This window comes from Bombina bombina, chromosome 6 (genome assembly GCF_027579735.1).
Source record: "Bombina bombina isolate aBomBom1 chromosome 6, aBomBom1.pri, whole genome shotgun sequence".
In the NCBI taxonomy this organism is placed as follows: domain Eukaryota; kingdom Metazoa; phylum Chordata; class Amphibia; order Anura; family Bombinatoridae; genus Bombina; species Bombina bombina.
This window is the reverse complement of record NC_069504.1, coordinates 1,127,733,164-1,127,751,025: the sequence shown is the minus strand read 5'-3', so window position 1 is coordinate 1,127,751,025 and position 17,862 is coordinate 1,127,733,164. Positions and strand designations below refer to the sequence as shown.

Genomic DNA, 17,862 nt, shown 5'->3' with positions numbered 1-17,862 from the left:
AGTTATGCATTCTCAGGCAGTGGAACGGGGATTATTCAGATCTATCTCCTTGAATTTATCTGGGTCAGATGACAAGAGTTTCTTTTCCTTGGTGGTTGTCTCAGGATCATCTCTCCCAGGGAACCTGTTTTTGCTGACCCTCCTGGGTGATTGTGACAACAGATGCCAGCCTACTAGGTTGGGGAGCAGTCTGGGGCCTTCTAAGGGCTCGGGGGACATGAACTCAGGAGGAGTCTGTTCTTTCCATAAACATTCTATAGCTGAGAGCAATCTTCAATGCTCTTCTGGCCTGGCCTCAGTTAGCTTCAGCCCGGTTTATCAGATTTCAATCAGACAACATATCCTCAGTGGCTTACATCAATCATTAGGGAGGAACTCGGAGCTCCTTGGCCATGTCAGAGGTGTCCAAAATTATTCAGTGGGCGGAAACCCACAACTGCTGTCTATCTGCGATCCACATTCCAGGAGTGGACAATTGGGACGCGGATTTTCTGAGCAGACAGACCTTTCTCCCGGGGGAATGGGAACTTCATCCGGAAGTGTTTTCCAAATTGATTCTCAAATGGGGACAACCGGATCTAGATCTCATGGCATCTCATCAGAATGCCAAGCTCCCGAGGTACGGGTCAAGGTCCAGGGATCCTCAGGTGGTACTAATAGATGCTCTGGTGGTTCCTTGGAATTTCAGTCTAGCATACTTATTTCCTCCGTTCGCTCTCCTTCCTTGGGTCTTTGCTGGAATCAAACAAGAGAGGGCGTTGGTGATTCTCATTGCTCCGGCGTGGCCTCGCAGGATCAGGTATGCAGACCTGGTGGAGATGTCATCTCATCCACCTTGGAGTCTTCCATTGAGAAAGGACCTTCTATTTCAGGGGCCCTTCCTTCATCTAAATCTAGTTTCTCTGAAGCAGACTGCTTGGAGATTGAATGCTTGATTTTATCTAAGCGTGGATTTTCAGAGTCGGTCATTGAGACCATGATTCAGGCTCGTAAGCCTGTGACTAGAAAGATTTACCATAAGATATGGCATAAATATATGCATTGGTGTGAATCCAGATGCTACTCTTGGATTAGAGTTTGTATTCCCAGAATTTTGTCTTTTCTCCAAGAGGGCTTGGAGAAGGGTTTATCGGCAAGCTTTCTAAAGGGTCAAATATCTGCCTTGTCTATTTTGTTACATAAACGTCTGGCGGATGTACCAGACGTGCAATCGTTCTGTCAGGCCTTGGTCAAAATTAGGCCTGTGTTTAAACCGGTTACTCCTCCCTGGAGTCTTAATCTGTTTGAGCCTATGCATTTCTTAGATATTAAATTATTATCTTGAAAGGTTTTGTTTCTGGTTAATATTTCATCTGCTCGTAGAGTTTCAGAGCTCTCGGCATTACAGTATGAGTCTCCTTACCTTATTTTTCATTCGGATAAGGTAGTTTTGCGTACTAAGTTAGGGTTTCTACCTAAAGTGGTTTCAGATCGGAACATTAATGAGAAGATTGTTTTTCCTTCCTTGTGTCCTAACCCTTATTCTCAGACGGAACATCTGCTGCACAATCTGGACGTGGTGCGTGCATTGAAATTCTATTTACAGGCGACTAAGGATTTTTGTCAGTCTTCTGCTCTGTTTGGGGTTTTCTCTGGAAAACGTAAGGGGCAGAAAGCTATGGCTACTTCTCTTTCTTTGTGGCTGAAGAGCATCATTCGCTTGGCTTATGAAACTGCTGGACAGCAGCCTCCTGAGAGAGTTACGGCTCATTCTACAAGGGCTGTTTCCTCTTCCTGGGCATTCAAAAATAAAGCTTCTGTGGAACAGATTTGCAAGGCTGCAACTTGGTCCTCTCTTTACTCTTTTTCTAAGTTCTATAAATTTGATACTTTTGCCTCGGCTGAGGCTTCTTTCGGGAGAAAGGTTCTTCAAGCAGTGGTGCCTTCCGTTTAGGTTCCCTGTCTTGTCCCTCCCTTATCTGTGTCTTCTAGCTTGGGTATTGATTCTGAATAGTAATTAGATGATCCGTGGACTCACCGTGTCATTAGAAAGAAAACAAAATTTATGTTTACCTGATAAATTTATTTTTTTCTTGACACAGTGAGTCCACGGCCCTCCCTGTGTTCTTATGAACCAGGTTTTTTTGTTATAAACTTCTGACACCTCTGCACCTTGTTGCTTCCTTTCTCTCCTTTTCTTAGATCAAATGACTGGGGATGGAGGGAAAGGAGGTGATATTTAACAGCTTTGCTGGGTGCTCTTTGCCGATTTGTGATATTCCCAATAGTAATTAGATGATCCGTGGACTCACTGTGTAAGCATAAATTTAGTTTTTTTTTCTCTGTGAAGAACATAGGAATGTAAAATATGCATAACACATTTCAGGGTTCACAATTTAGGTCCAAATCTAAGTGTTAGGTTAATAACTGTCAGGTTAGCGCTAGAGCAATAGTTGTTAGGTGTTTTCTTCTGCGCTCTCCTTTGAAGTCTATGGGGAGAATACGTTGGTGCGGTCGCAAAATTCTAAGTCCTCTGGTTGCGCGCGTCAGGTTTCGCTCGTGTGCAAACGTTTTACTTTCAACTTCTAATATGTGTGCTACCTGTCGCATGGAAAGCGGTTACTTCTAGAGTTGTTTACGCTGGAGCAGGAGCACTAAATAGCGCTCTACTTGTAATCTACCCCATAGAAAGGTCAAAACTGAAATGTCCATGGATTAATTTAATTTTGAATAGAAGCATTTTTGTAATATACTTCCAGTAAGTATACATCTGGCATGTAATATAGATCACAAAAGAAATATTTTACTTTCATGATTGAGCTTACAATTTGTTTTAATTTTTTTTATAAAATTTACTCCATTCTCATGGTATTTGTTGTTGGAGAGCATACATGGATAGGTAGCGTGCACATGTCTGGGGGGCTCTTGTACAAATATATAACATTGTTAAAAGCAGTCTGACAAACTGCTGCCATATAGCTACCAGACACATGCACGCCCTTGAGCCTGTATACCTGCTTTTTAACAAAGGATGCCAAAAGAATGTCAATTTGATAATAGAAAAATAAATTGGGAAGTTGTTGGGGTTTTTTATTGTTGTTTTTTTTAATTTACACTGAATCATGCTGTATGCTTTTCAACAAAGGATACCAATAAAACAATGTACACAGAGAAGTGTCATATAGCTGTGTGCTCTAGATGAAACGTGAGCGATTAATTGTAAAGCTCATTAAATGTCCCGTTAATATATTGTCACACGTCTGTTTCCCTTTACATACCAGCTAATGTGACCAGCTCTCCTCTCACAGTTCCAGCAGGGATTGCTGAAATATTTACTATGTTTTATCTTGTTATTTGCATGACCAGGATGACTATAATCACATCCACGGTGGGAAGTGGACGGTGAGTAATTTGCGTTTATACCTGGAGAGCACAAGAGGCAGAGACGTCACAAACAAACTGTTTGATGAAATTCACTGGATTATTGTGCAGTCTCTGAAAGCTGTTGCGGTGAGTCCTGTATGTTATTGGGAACTGTACCAGCAGTTATGGGAAGCTATGGGTATGGCTGATAGTAAACCGGCACCTATGTGCTATTCACCTACAGAGGTCTCCTTGCATATAGGTACGTCTTGCATTTAAATAATATAATGTGGCAATGGAAACACAATAAACAGACATAACAATACAATTTTATATCATTGAGTTGTTTGGCCATGAATAGTAAAACCTTGGAGTATATATCTGTCCCTATGTTTTAAGATATTAATGTCCTAAGCCTAGCAGATGTGCACAGGGTTGTGTATGTCAAAATATATTGCAATACTATGTGTTTGTGTTTAGGTAAAAGGGTTAAAATCAGAATTAAAATTTCAATGAAAATGTAAATGAGAAAAACAGAATTAAAGTAGCTTGTTCTGTGAATGGTGAAGGGTGTAGGGTCTCTCGTCACACTTGTGTGCTCTGCACTTTGGGTACATTATATCCATAGCTGGGGGACAATTCTGTTTCATCTTTTAGTTGAGATGCCCATGAGAGTTTGTCCCTACTACTTCCTAGACTGCAGCCTGTACATTTTTTTTATTCAGTTCATCTTTACTGATTGGCATCTGACGGAAAAGCCTAATAATCCTCAGTGATCGGCATCTGATGGAAAAGACACATTTGAGTAGCTCTGTAACATATGTCTGCCTGATATCACTGTCCCTTTAAGACTGCCTTCCCTGCTACTGACAATCATGCTGTTTTGGGCAGTATCTGCATTCAACTTACCTGCCTAATTAATCATTCATGCACCTGAGTCCCTCAGCCTCTTTTTAAACCATCTCAAGCCTAATGTGCATTGCATTAGCTTTAAAGTTGTGTTCCTGAACAACAGAGGTCTGTGACTGTTACTGCATGGATTTTACCTGCTTATTCAAGCTACAGCCTTTCCTTTTAGCTATGCTTATAATCATCTAATCGCAAGTATCCGTATAATACCATTTTGTTTCCTGTACACTGCTACTTAACAAACTCTGAACTTTATTCTAAATTACAAGTATGCATTTGGTTATAATCACTCTCTAATAACTACAACAGCATCTTACTCAGAACTTTATAACTATTCTCTGCTACAAGTTGTCATAGCTGAAATCTCCTCCTCCATATATGTTAATATATTCAGAACTCTGCATCTATGTGTTCAGTTAAAAGCTTTCATGTGATTCTCCAATATATGCACAAACAGTATTTAATGCCTTAAACTTGCAACTTGCCTATCACCTGTGCTGCTCTGCTTATTACTGACATACAGCTCTATATAATATTATGTACTGTGAACCTGCAACAAACCTTAGTTTGCATCTAATTGTCAATCTTCTACCAGTTTACTCTAAAGCCTAAACATCCTACATTGCTATATTTTCCTCTCATGAATCCTGCAGCTACTCCTATTAACTAAGTCACAGTGAAGCCAGAATATATTGTATACATATGTTGCACTCTCCATTAATTCTACAATAACTTCTTGCAACTATGAATCACAGAATATCATCTATCCACGTTCCGGATACTCTTCCCCGGGTCAGGGGTCAGTGTCTCCAATTCCCTACCAGTGCCCCGAGGGTCTGTGTCCTGAGCGCATGTACCCCGGAACATGACAAGCTCTTACTTTCCTTTAAACACATAACCATTACATTTAACCCCTTCAGTACTGTGTACACAGCTGTGCTGCAGTTGTATCTACCAGTTTGTCACTCTGCAGTTTCACATCAGTTTCAGTGCTGTTTCTGTGAGGTACACACATAAACCATAACTTGTTTTTAGCAAATCAAGCTCTATTATAAAGTAACTTTAGTTTTCAGAAAAATCCACCATATGAAATGCAACAAAATGTTACATTTCTGTGGCGTAAAACATCAGCACAGAAGTTATTTCCTAAATATTTCATAACACTTTTTAGTTTCCGTGTTTACAATCTGTTCATCTTCAACACTACAAACAATACATATTAAATGTCTTATTTTGCAACGCATTAGTTTAACTGTTTATATACACAAGCCATAGAAATTAGTTTAATGTCCCTTTAATTACTAGCTCTTTACAGGAACTCAACTTGATATCAGATTCATTAAACTTCAGTAAAAACTAATTACATACAAATCTTTACCAGCCACTACTAGAACAAATTAATCTATAATACTACTTTCTATTTTTCTTTAGGAATTTAAATAGCTTTGAAGCTTAGATCCATAAACATATATTTGTCTTGCCATCTGTTTTTTAATGACATTGTTTTTCATATGTATCCTTATGTAGAAGTCACTTATAATTAGTCATGGGCATTCAGATGATTCGTTGACATCCAAATGCTGAACATGGCGGCAACTTGTGGCGTTCGGCTCTTTTTGTAGCCGGATTTCTTTTTCTTTTCTTTTTTTTAAATAGATTTTTATTGATAAACACATTACGAAAACCACATAACAACACACTTTTCTCTTTACATAGTTGGTAGCGGTAGTACACACGATTATTCAGGAGATAAATGACATTCAAGGAGGATCAGCAAACATGGCATGAAGGTCATTAATAACATTTAACCATTATTTGGTGCGTACTTGCACAGTTCACCTGTTATGTATTGGTTATTCTGGAGAAATGTTTAAGTTTTTGTAATTTAGACAGTATACGGCAAAAAATGCCATACTCAATAGGCCTGACAGTTAAGAGAGGCAAAACAAAAGGTATACGTAGTATGTATGTATGGAAACAATGCTGTTAGGTTCGATCACCCATAACCCCTTGAGAAGGGGCGGGTGCAAGGCAGTGACGTGCAGTGAGGTCAGAGGCTGGTGAGGCACTAGATATGATACACCGAAGAAACACATATACAGAGGGCCGCAAGTACCCCCAACAGGGAAGGTTTAAATGATAGCTGAACCAGTGCACAGGTGAAATAATCTGCTGATGGGTGAGAGAAAGTTAGTAGCCACTGGGTTACTAATTAGCTGATTCTTTCACCTGTGCACTGATTCAGCTATAATGAAAACCTGGCCTGTTGGGGGTACTTGAGGACCATGGTTGAGAAACAATGCACTAAAGCCCCAGCTCATCGGAAATGTATTGATTACCTGGAGAATAAAGCACACATACTCTGCTCACTGACACACACACACACACTCTGCTCACATACACACTCACACAATTCTGTGGCACAGTGCCAATTACTAAGCAATTAGAATGATACACAATCTCTTCTCTACTCACTACTGTATTGTAAAAATAGAAATAATTTACCATACAAATTTTACACAAAGGACAAGTGATCAATACTGCCAACACAGCTGCTGCAATATGGTGTTCAAGAAACGCATGTGCACATCCCACTTAGGTATGCTCTTCAACAAAGGATACCAAAAGAATGAAGTACATAATAATAAAAGTAAAATAGAAAGTTTATTTTTATTTTTTGTGTGCAATTTCTATCTGAATGATGGAAATTTAATTATGACTTTCATGTTCCTTTCAAAAACTCATTTGATTTGCTGACATGGGGCCAGTAACAGTTAATGCTAATTTTCAAAATATAAATAACTAGAAAAGTCTATTAAAATAGCATGCATTACCTCAATCATGAAAGTTTAATTTTAAATGTCTCCCTTTGACTATGTGTTTAACCATTTACTTTACAGTGGCATTATTTCTAAAAGCATTTAACAACTGCAATAATTACATATATTTTTTAAATGACTCATTATCTCCTTTTATTAATATAAACTTGTATAAAAGCAGCACATATTAAAAACACAATGCAACAGCGTTTAATTGATTTGTGAATTACAAGTTAACAGCAGTCTTTAAATAAATGGAGACGCAGAGAAAAATAAAAATAGATACTGCATCCTCTGACTGAACAGACATAACATATATGGAGTTTGTACCTAATTAAATCAACCATGAAAAAGGAAGGCTTAGCAATATTCAATGTCAAAAACTTTAGTTTAAATAATGTGGACACTGCACACTGAACTTCAAACTCTGGGTTTTAAATTATGGATTTAAGTTTGAATTAACCCTTTGACTTCCTGTCAGTATTGGGTTATGCTCACTTACTGTCCCCCCCCTGTTAATGAGCTGTATCTGTACACAATTTGTGAATCACAAGAGATGTAGAATACTACTTTACTCTTCTGCTTAGGTTATGCTCACTTACTGTCCCCCCCCCGTTAATGAGCTGTATCTGAACACAATTTGTGAATCACAAGAGATATAGAATACTACTTTACTCTTCTGCTTGGGTTATGCTCACTTACTGTCCCCCCTGTTAATGAGCTGTATCTGAACACAATTTGTGAATCACAAGAGATGTAGAATACTACTTTACTCTTCTGCTTGGGTTATGCTCACTTACTGCCCCCCTGTTAATGAGCTGTATCTGAACACAATTTGTGAATCACAAGAGATGTAGAATACTACTTTACTCTTCTGCTTGGGTTATGCTCACTTACTGTCCCCCCCCTGTTAATGATCTGTATCTGAACACAATTTGTGAATCACGAGAGATGTAGAATACTACTTTACTCTTCTGCTTGGGTTATGCTCACTTACTGCCCCCCCTGTTAATGAGCTGTATCTGAACACAATTTGTGAATCACAAGAGATGTAGAATACTACTTTACTCTTCTGCTTAGGTTATGCTCACTTACTGCCCCCCCCCCCCCCTGTTAATGAGCTGTATCTGAACACAATGTGTGAATCACAAGAGATGTAGAATACTACTTTACTCTTCTGCTTGGGTTATGCTCACTTACTGTCCCCCCTGTTAGTGAGCTGTAGCTGAACACAATTTGTGAATCGCAAGAGATGTAGAATACTAATTTACTCTTCTGCTTGGTGTCATCTGTTCTTAGGTTACCTCAGCTTCCAGTTGTGTCACATGACCCTGCTCACTTACTGTCCCCCCTGTTAATGAGCTGTATCTGAACACAATTTGTGAATCACAAGAGATGTAGAATACTACTTTACTCTTCTGCTTGGTGTCATCTGTTCTTAGGTTACCTCAGCTTCCAGTTGTGTCACATGACCCTGCTCACTGCATCCTCCTTATGATTAATCTATATATCCTTCACTTGCTAGGAGGCATCATGAGGGGTGCCTCCTATTGGTCCCAATTTTTGCTGCTAATATATTGACAGAACACAGGTGGCGCTGCAGCACAGCTTTTCCTTTGACCCATGTACTGCAATGGAGAGAAGCGTTCCTATACCTGCCTCTCCATAGCTTTACATGGGGGGAAAATGGTGAAAAAAAAAAAATGTGGGACTTTTTTTTGTTTTAATTAAGCTTTGGCCACATATGGCAGGGTAGGCACTGCCTCCCCTGCCTCCTATGAGTGCACGTCCCTGGTGCAAGGGGAGGGGGGGAAGGTACCTAGGGGAGGGGGATACTATTGGGGAGGGGGAGCTAATGAGAGGGAGGACCCCATCTGTAAGTGAGGAGCACCTCGAGACAGACACAGTGAGGTGCATCCTCAGGGACAGGGAGGGAATGTAGTCAGAGGTGGGTTACCAGAGTTCAGGGGAGAAGACCTTATTATGGAGTTTGTTTCAGGTAAGTCTCCCAGGATCCCCAGATTAGGCTAAAGGTACCTGGTTGGTTTCTCATCCGAAAGACATAGTCTTCCATAGATTTGATGTATTGTATGTAGTCAACCACAGCCTGCCATCTTGGAGGCTGCTGTTTCTTCCACAAGTAGGTATCTCTTATGCATCGGTAGCTTTTTTACTCCAATATGTAGGAGAGCTAGACCCGGGGTATCCGGAATCGGAAGTTCTAAGGCCATACAGGTCGCACAAATTTTAGACCAAAGCGGTCGGAGTCTGTCACATGACCACCACACATGGAGTGGAGTGCCTATTTCTCCACACTCTCTCCAACATAAGGGTGAATGTCCAGGGTACAGAGTCCGAAGTTTGGCCGGCACTAAGTGCCATCTGGTAATGATCTTAAAGTTCATACATTGTGACACAATGGAGCGCAGATTTAGTCATCTGTATCGCCTTGGACCAGTCAAGAGTCGTGTAGGTAAGTCTCAGTTCAGCCTCCCAGGAGGTCATATGTCTTGTTTTTACAAGGGTGGGAGGCCATAAAAGGGATTTGTAGTGGTCAGTGAGAGGCTTATACAGTTGTAGGCCTGCTTTCCACCTGATCTCCCAAATGGTGGGTGCCTTGTAGCTGGATTTCTTATTGTGAAAGTGCAACACACAAAGTTCTGGGTTTTCACAGATATTAGAGATTTGCAAAATCTTTCTCCAAAAAAGAGCTGAATGCTGTGTGCGGCCACCTTTTTTCTACATTTGGATGCTAAGGAAGCTTTTGAATGCCCATGTGACTACTTATAATTCACAGCAGTTAAAATAAATCTTTTTCATTCTGTTTTTCTTGGATTTTGTGAGTCCATAAACTGATTTTTTTTTACACTGCTGTGTTTCCAAAATAAATAAATAAAAGGCTTTAAAAAAACTGAAGCTGATATTCAAGTGTTTGGGGGAGCAACGGAAATTTGTTCTCAAATTGTTTTCAAATTCATTTAGGGCTAGATTACAAGTGTAGCACTAATTTAACTTTGGTTCTTAAACGGGCGAGCTCGTGATAGCACTTACAGGCTGACACCTCCAACCTCTGCAGCAATGCTGACAGCACTCATACGTCTATTTCCCAAAGACAACCTCTGAATATGACGCTGAGCGTGTGCACTCAACTTCTTTGGTTGTACCATGGCGTGGCCTGTTCTGAGGGGAACTACGTTTACATAGTTGCCGATAATGAATTTTTTGCAGCCGTTGACATTGAAAAGTACTATATAAACCAGTAGTTCCCAGACTTTTTCATGTCACTGCCCCTTGGTTCTATAAACTCACCATCAGCATCACCCTAACATAACCCATAAAGATAAGATTTACACCAGCAGTACCCCAATAAAGGCAATGACACAATACAATCTAAAGGATTAACAATTAAACATATTCAAATGTTACAAGATTTTTTTTTTTTATTTATTAAAACTGTAATATCTTTATCTTCTGATACCAGCTTTTTAAAGTCACTGTGACAGAGTCTTATTTAGTTATTACTTCACTGTTCAAACACTGTTAATAAGAGAATCGGGTTATTAAGGGAGCGCAAAAAAAGTCCCAATACTATGTGTCATAGAACTATGAATTTGGAATGTATGGTGCCCCTTTTATATAGGGGTACCCTTGCATTCCTAATGGCTGATTTGCATGATCAAATTCAAATCAGCCAATAGAATGAAAGCTTTCATTTCATTCTTTTGGCTGATTTGAATTTGAAAATGCAAATCAGTCAATAGGAATGCAAGGGTAGCCCTCACATTCCAAATTCAGTGTGCGGCTGGTGACAGCATGAAGAGGAGCTCCGTGTTCAAGCTCTGAAGTTGAAGACCACCGCTGACACCTCTGCCGATGGGAAGAAGGTAAGTAGATGGACCGCCGCCGGGATGAAGATGGAGCTCGCCATCTTCATCTTTGGTAAGTACCATCTTGGGCTTTAATGTTAGCTTTTTTTGTTTTGTTTTTTGTTTTTTTTAAGATTAGGGTTTTTTTTTTCTTTCTCTGGGCAGCAAAATAGCTAAATGTCCTTTCCAGGGCACTTTTTAAATTATCTTTTTTTTTTTTAGATTTTTTTTTTGGGGGGGGGGGTTAATGTTAGAGGGTTGCACATTTTTTTTACGTAAAAGAGCTTGATCATTTTAGGGCAGCGCTCTACAAAAGGCCCTTTTAATTGCTATTCGTAGTTTAGTTTTTTGGGGGGGTTATTTTGGTGTTTTAGAATAGATATATTTCTTTTTTATTTTTGGTAATGTCTTTGTTTTTATTTGCAAGGTTAGTGTTTGTTTTTTGTAATGTTAATGTTTTTTGGGGGGGTTTTATACAAATTTTACTAATTTTAATAGTAATGGTGTTTTTTTATTTTAAAAGTAATGGTAGGTTTTTATTTTAATAGTAATGGTAGGTTTTTATTTTAATAGTAATGGTAGGTTTTTATTTTAATAGTAATGGTGTTTTTTTATTTTAATAGTAATGGTAGGTTTTTATTTTAATAGTAATGGTAGGTTTTTATTTTAAAAGGTAGGATTGTTTTTTGTTTGTTTTTTACTTTCACAGGTAAGATTTTATTTTTTTAAAGGTAGTTTGTTTTTGGTAAAGGTTAGTCTATTGTTGGTTAACTTAGGGGATGTTAGGTTAGGGGGTTAAGATGTTAGTAGGTTATTTTGCGTTGTTGGGCTGGTAGTTTAGGGGTTAATAATGTAGTGTTTTACTTTTGGTTGGGGAGCTGGCGATTTAGGGGTTAAGTGTGTAGTGTTTTACTTTGCGTTGGAGCTGGTGGTTTTAGGGGTTAATAGCATAGTGTTTTACTTTGTATTGGGGGGGCGGTGGTTTAGGGGGTTAATAGTGTAGGTTTGGTTTTTTTACATTGCATTTGGTGGCTGGTGGTTTAGGGGTTAATAGTGTAATGGGGACTTTGCAGTGGGCTATGTGACGGTTAAGTGGTTATTAGAGTAGGGACTTATGGCGATCGGGTTTGTGTGTGTAGGGTGTTCGGTTTTTTTTTCACTTTTTTTTCTACACTATCGCGCGCAATTGTGTAAGATCGGCTTTTTATGCTTGTCGGGTTAGCGTTGGAGTGATAACTTTTTACTTTCAACTCGTAATACCAGCGCAAACCGACAAGTGCAAAAAGGCACACCGCTAGCGCAGTTAGTGCTCTAACAAAAACTCTTATTAACGCTCCACTTGTAATCTAGCCCAAATTGAGAAAGTTGTTTTGCTCTGCGCATCTAGGATAAAGTACAACAAATTATGATAATTATACTTGGATGAGCTCACTACCCTCCTTTTCCACTCCTTTCCTACTAGTTCCCCCTATAGTAATCCCAGTGCCCCCTTCTACCTATTAAGCCTATTAGTGTCCCTCAGTAATTCCACTGCCCGCTCTGGGAACCACTAATATAAACAGTTAACGTTTATCGGCAGTTTACAGATTGTTTTCACTTAGCGCTTACTAAATATCTGCAGTGGTTTAGTATTATAAGCTCCCTTTCACATTAGTTTACATTGCACAAATTATATTACAAACGCTAAACTTTGGCCAAAAATTATGTCTAACACAAGTAGACGTTGGCAAAACATATATATATCAGAATAAAGACATTAAGTATTAAACCTCTGAAATATCACACATCAATATACACTTTAAAAATATTTTATGCTACATTAAAGTATAATACACCAGTAAACGGTGTTACAGTAAAACACAAGTTCTCAAAGCCATGCTCTAACTTGAGTCTATCTCAAAGGGACGGTCACAGTTAAAGGCCACATACTCATAATGATTTTTATATGTGGTTTTTGTATTGGTAAAAGTGGCCTTTTTCTTTCAAATACTACCAAGTTGCTTAGCAATAAATGTAAAGCTCAATTAATTATGGTTACTTACAAAGAGAGAAGCGCTCTACCAGGAACGAACAACAGCTCAGTGGCTTGTTCTATGGCGATTTACCACCCGGAAGCAGCCTCTTTTAGACCAGTGTGCTTTTCACAGAAGAAAACTTTCCTGAAGTATATCAGTCTGATCCCGCCAAGTAAGGTCAGTCCAGCCCCGAAATACCAGGCAATTCTCCTCTGAACAAGGAACATGACAACCCCAGACGATCGTTTTGGCTTCCTATGGGCCTCGTCAGTGAGGTGCAGCCACATTCCTCTAAGCACACTGGGCAAGGAGTCCACGTCTGGTTTCCCCCATCACCCATAGGGAGACTTCCCCAGGGTCATAATAATTTGCATACAAAGAGAGAAGCGCTCTACCAGGAACGAACAACAGCTCAGTGGCTTGTTCTATGGCGATTTACCACCCGGAAGCAGCCTCTTTTAGACCAGTGTGCTTTTCACAGAAGAAAACTTTCCTGAAGTATATCAGTCTGATCCCGCCAAGTAAGGTCAGTCCAGCCCCGAAATACCAGGCAATTCTCCTCTGAACAAGGAACATGACAACCCCAGACGATCGTTTCGGCCTCCTATGGGCCTCGTCAGTGAGGTGCAGCCACATTCCTCTAAGCACACTGGGCAAGGAGTCCACGTCTGGTTTCCCCCATCACCCATAGGGAGACTTCCCCAGGGTCATAATAATTTGCATACAAAGAGAGAAGCGCTATTGTTCGTTCCCAGGTTGAGCGCTTCTCTCTTTTTATTTATGCAAATTATGACACTTAGGGAAGTCTCCCTAAGTGTGATGCGGGAATCCAGACGTGGACCCGTTGCTCAGTGTGCCTAGAGGGATATGGCTGCACCTCACTGACGAGGCCCACAATAGGCCGAAACGTACGTCTGGGGTTTTGCTGTTTCTCTTGTTCAGAGAGGGATTGCCTGGTATTTCAGGGCTGGACTGTACTGTGAAGTCAGGATCAGACTGATATGCTACAGGAAAGTTCTTCTCTGTGAAAGGCACATATTGAGCAAAAAGAGGCTAGGGTGGTAACTAGCCATAGAACAAGCTATTATGCTATTGTTCGTTCCCAGGTTGAGCGCTTCTCTCTTTTTATTTATGCTAATTATGGTTACTATCTGCCAAACATTTTATCTGTAGAACAGAATGCTGAAATATGGAAACTTTTTTTTAAACAAAAGTCTATGAGGGATTTTGTGAAGCACATTATAACTGTTGATTTGTCAACTATCTAAAAATGACCTATGAATTTGTGTTGTGTGTTTATTCTGCCAGCAGATGGTGCTGCTAGAGCAGACACAACCCTATGTTGTCTTGTCAGCTGTTGACATTAAAGGGACAGCATACACCAATTTTCATATAACTGCATGTAATAGACACTACTATAAATAATAATATGCACAGATACTGATATAAAAACAAGAAAACAACTGTTTAAAAACTTACTTAGAAGCTTCCAGTTTAGCTCTGTTTAAAAGGTTACTGGAACACCCACTACAAGTGGGAAATATCAGACATTCCCCCCTCCCCCTTCATTTGCATATGAAAAGACCCTTTACATAAACAGGAGCAAGCTGGAGTAGGTGTATGTCGTCTCCTAAAACTTTGGGGCTTGGTTAGTAGTCTGAAAATCAGAGCAATGTTATTTAAAAATAAGCAAAACTATACATTTTTAACCCCTTGAGTGCTAACAACGGCCTTTTTGGTGATCTGGGGGCTCCCACCCGCTCCTACCCCGGCTTCCCGTTACGTGCGGTGACGTCATGCGTAATGACGTGATGACGTCACCGCGCAACTTTATTTAAAATTGACAATACAAAGTATAGGGAAAGGGGGCATGCTGCTTAGAAACCTGTATCTCAGGGATCTGAGCAGCTACAGACCCCCAAGACCCACCATTGGAAAGTTAATCGCCTAACCTTTCCAATGGTATGAGTCGGGGGGGGGGGAGTCAAAACATTTTTTTTGTTAAAAATAGTAAAAATCAGAAAAATATTAAATCCAGCTTAGCACTCAAAGGGTTAAAAAAAACAACTTTATGGGCTATATAAATAGATCATCTACAAAACATTTATGCAAAGAAAAAATGACTTTATAAGTCCCTTTTAAATGGTGTTCCCCTTTAAAAAAAAAAAAAGTTTAACTATTGGTAATAAATAAACTGCTCTGCATTTTGTGTCTGTGCAGTGTACCTCTGAAATGATGGTTTTTTTTCCCCCTGAGATGCTGGAGCTTATACTAAAGAATCCTAATCTCTTCACATTTATTATAACAAAATATTAAAATAAATTCTGCACCAAAAATCATCCTATATAGAATTAAATAGAAACAGGGATTTAACATAAACACAACATAATGTGGTTAGCAGTTGCTGCCAGGTGATCACTAGTACTATAATGGTCACTTAAAACCCTCATTTGATTGGGGGAACATCCCTGTTTCAAATGAGGTGTCTTGTAATATATTCGTCTGTGAGGGGTATTAGCTGCCTCTTTAGTGTCACAAGAGATCTTTAAAAAGGAGAAGTGCTGGGAGTTATTGGATTTAGTTATGACAATTATCTGTAAGCCAATCAAACTAATTAAGAAGATATCCCTTGCGCTCCTCTATAAGATCAAACAACAGTTAAAATTGGGAACCCCCAAAGAACCCAAACAATATCTAATATCGTAATATAACTAATCTTGTGATATATACGTATAACTGTTGTGCAGAAAATACAGTCTGTTTAAGATCTTAGATTAAAATAAATGTCATAAATAATTTATCATTTTGAAATGTGCATACAGGTTCACTGATAAAACATAGAACATAAAATATAAAGCATAAAATGTCAGGGTTCAATTAGACAAAGAATGGAGCTCTAGTATAGGAGGAATCCTAAACAGTATTATACATGTAACAAGATGGAAACCACCCGAAGTTCACTCGAATCATCAATGGGCTCCTAGTTACAGATCACCTGTTGAGACATACAGAGGGTCCCACATGCTTAGAACTATCATGTAAATTGCCCTGGCCCCCGCAAGAGTTTGTGCTTACTAAGGAGATGAATCATCAGTCTGTCGTCCTTACGGAGTCTCACTGTCAGTATTGTCCTCTCACAACGCTCAACTCTAAACAATAACTATGTAGCAACAATCCCTTCACAAAGCTATAGCTACCATCAACTCTTCCAGGGTGTTCAAATTGCAAAAACTCAAACCAAGTTGTAACAGAGAACATACCTGCATATCCTTCTATGCGTGATTTTAGGGACATGTATTATGAGCTCTTGAGCTGATCAAGCAATCATTGTGCAGCATGTTGCCAGGTTAGAGTTCTGTGGTCAGTAAGATGCACTCTAACCTTTCTGAAGTTGGTGGGAAAAGTACTTAGAATAAAAATAAGAAAAATATATTACTTTTCTATCAGTTATTTAACATTTTATGGGGACTTAAATTTTTAATTAGATGCCCCTTTAATGAAATATTGCATTGTAGGTTTCATTTTGAGTTAAAGGGCAATAATAGTCGAAAAATTATATGCTGTAATCCAGGGTTCTTCAAACTGTGGGTCGAGACCCATTACTGGGGCACAACACCATGTTTACTGGGTCATGACTTCTGTGTTTTGTTGTGTGTGTGTGCTTTAGGAAAGTGTGTATGATGTGTGTGTTATATAAGAGTGTGTGTTGTATGACTGTGTAGTGTGTGTGTGTGTGTGTGTGTTATATGAGTGTGTGTGTGTTGTATGACTGTGTAGTGTGTGCTATATATGAGTGTGTATGTGTGTTGTATGACAGTGTATGTGTGTGTGTTATATGGGTGTATGTATTTGTTGTATGACTGTTGTGTGTGTGTGTTGTATGACTGTGGTGTGTGTGTGTGTTGTATGACTGTGGTGTATGTGTGTGTTGTATGACTGTTGTGTGTGTGTTGTATGACTGTTGTGTGTGTGTGTGTGTTGTATGACTGTTGTGTGTGTGTGTGTGTTGTATGACTGTTGTATGTGTGTGTGTTGTATGACTGTGGTGTGTGTTGTATGACTGTGGTGTGTGTGTGTGTTGTATGACTGTTGTGTGTGTGTGTTGTATGACTGTTGTGTGTGTGTGTGTGTGTGTGTTGTATGACTGTTGTATGTGTGTGTGTTGTATGACTGGTGTGTGTGTGTTGTATGACTGTGGTGTGTGTGTGTTGTATGACTGTGGTGTGTGTGTGTGTTGTATGACTGTGGTGTGTGTGTGTGTTGTATGACTGTGGTGTGTGTGTGTGTGTTGTATGACTGTGGTGTGTGTGTGTTGTGTGTTGTATGACTGTGGTGTGTGTGTGTTGTGTGTTGTATGACTGTGGTGTGTGTGTTGTATGACTGTGTTGTGTGTTGTATGACTGTGGTGTGTGTGTTGTGTGTTGTATGACTGTGGTGTGTGTGTTGTGTGTTGTATGACTGTGGTGTGTGTGTTGTGTGTTGTATGACTGTGGTGTGTGTGTTGTGTGTTGTATGACTGTGGTGTGTGTGTTGTGTGTTGTATGACTGTGGTGTGTGTGTTGTGTGTTGTATGACTGTGGTGTGTGTGTTGTGTGTTGTATGACTGTGGTGTGTGTGTTGTGTGTTGTATGACTGTGGTGTGTGTGTTGTGTGTTGTATGACTGTGGTGTGTGTGTGTGTGTGTGTTGTATGACTGTGGTGTGTGTGTGTGTTGTATGACTGTGGGGTGTGTGTGTGTGTTGTATGAAAGTGGTGTGTGTGTGTGTTGTATGACTGTGGTGTGTGTGTTGTGTGTTGTATGACTGTGGTGTGTGTGTTGTGTGTTGTATGACTGTGGTGTGTGTGTGTGTTGTATGAAAGTGGTGTGTGTGTGTGTGTTGTATGACTGTGGTGTGTGTGTGTGTGTGTTGT

The 17,862-nt window shown here is 39.6% G+C and overlaps 1 protein-coding gene across 1 annotated transcript in view; it reads left to right on the top strand.

The window, feature by feature from the left end:
• TTLL1 (TTL family tubulin polyglutamylase complex subunit L1) overlaps positions 1-17,862 on the top strand; it is an 83,382-nt gene that overhangs the window by 40,796 nt on the left and 24,724 nt on the right. Inside the window, exon 6 of the mRNA XM_053719100.1 lies at positions 3,346-3,489. Coding sequence (XP_053575075.1) covers positions 3,346-3,489 — 144 coding nt within the window. The remainder of the gene's footprint in view (positions 1-3,345; positions 3,490-17,862) is intronic.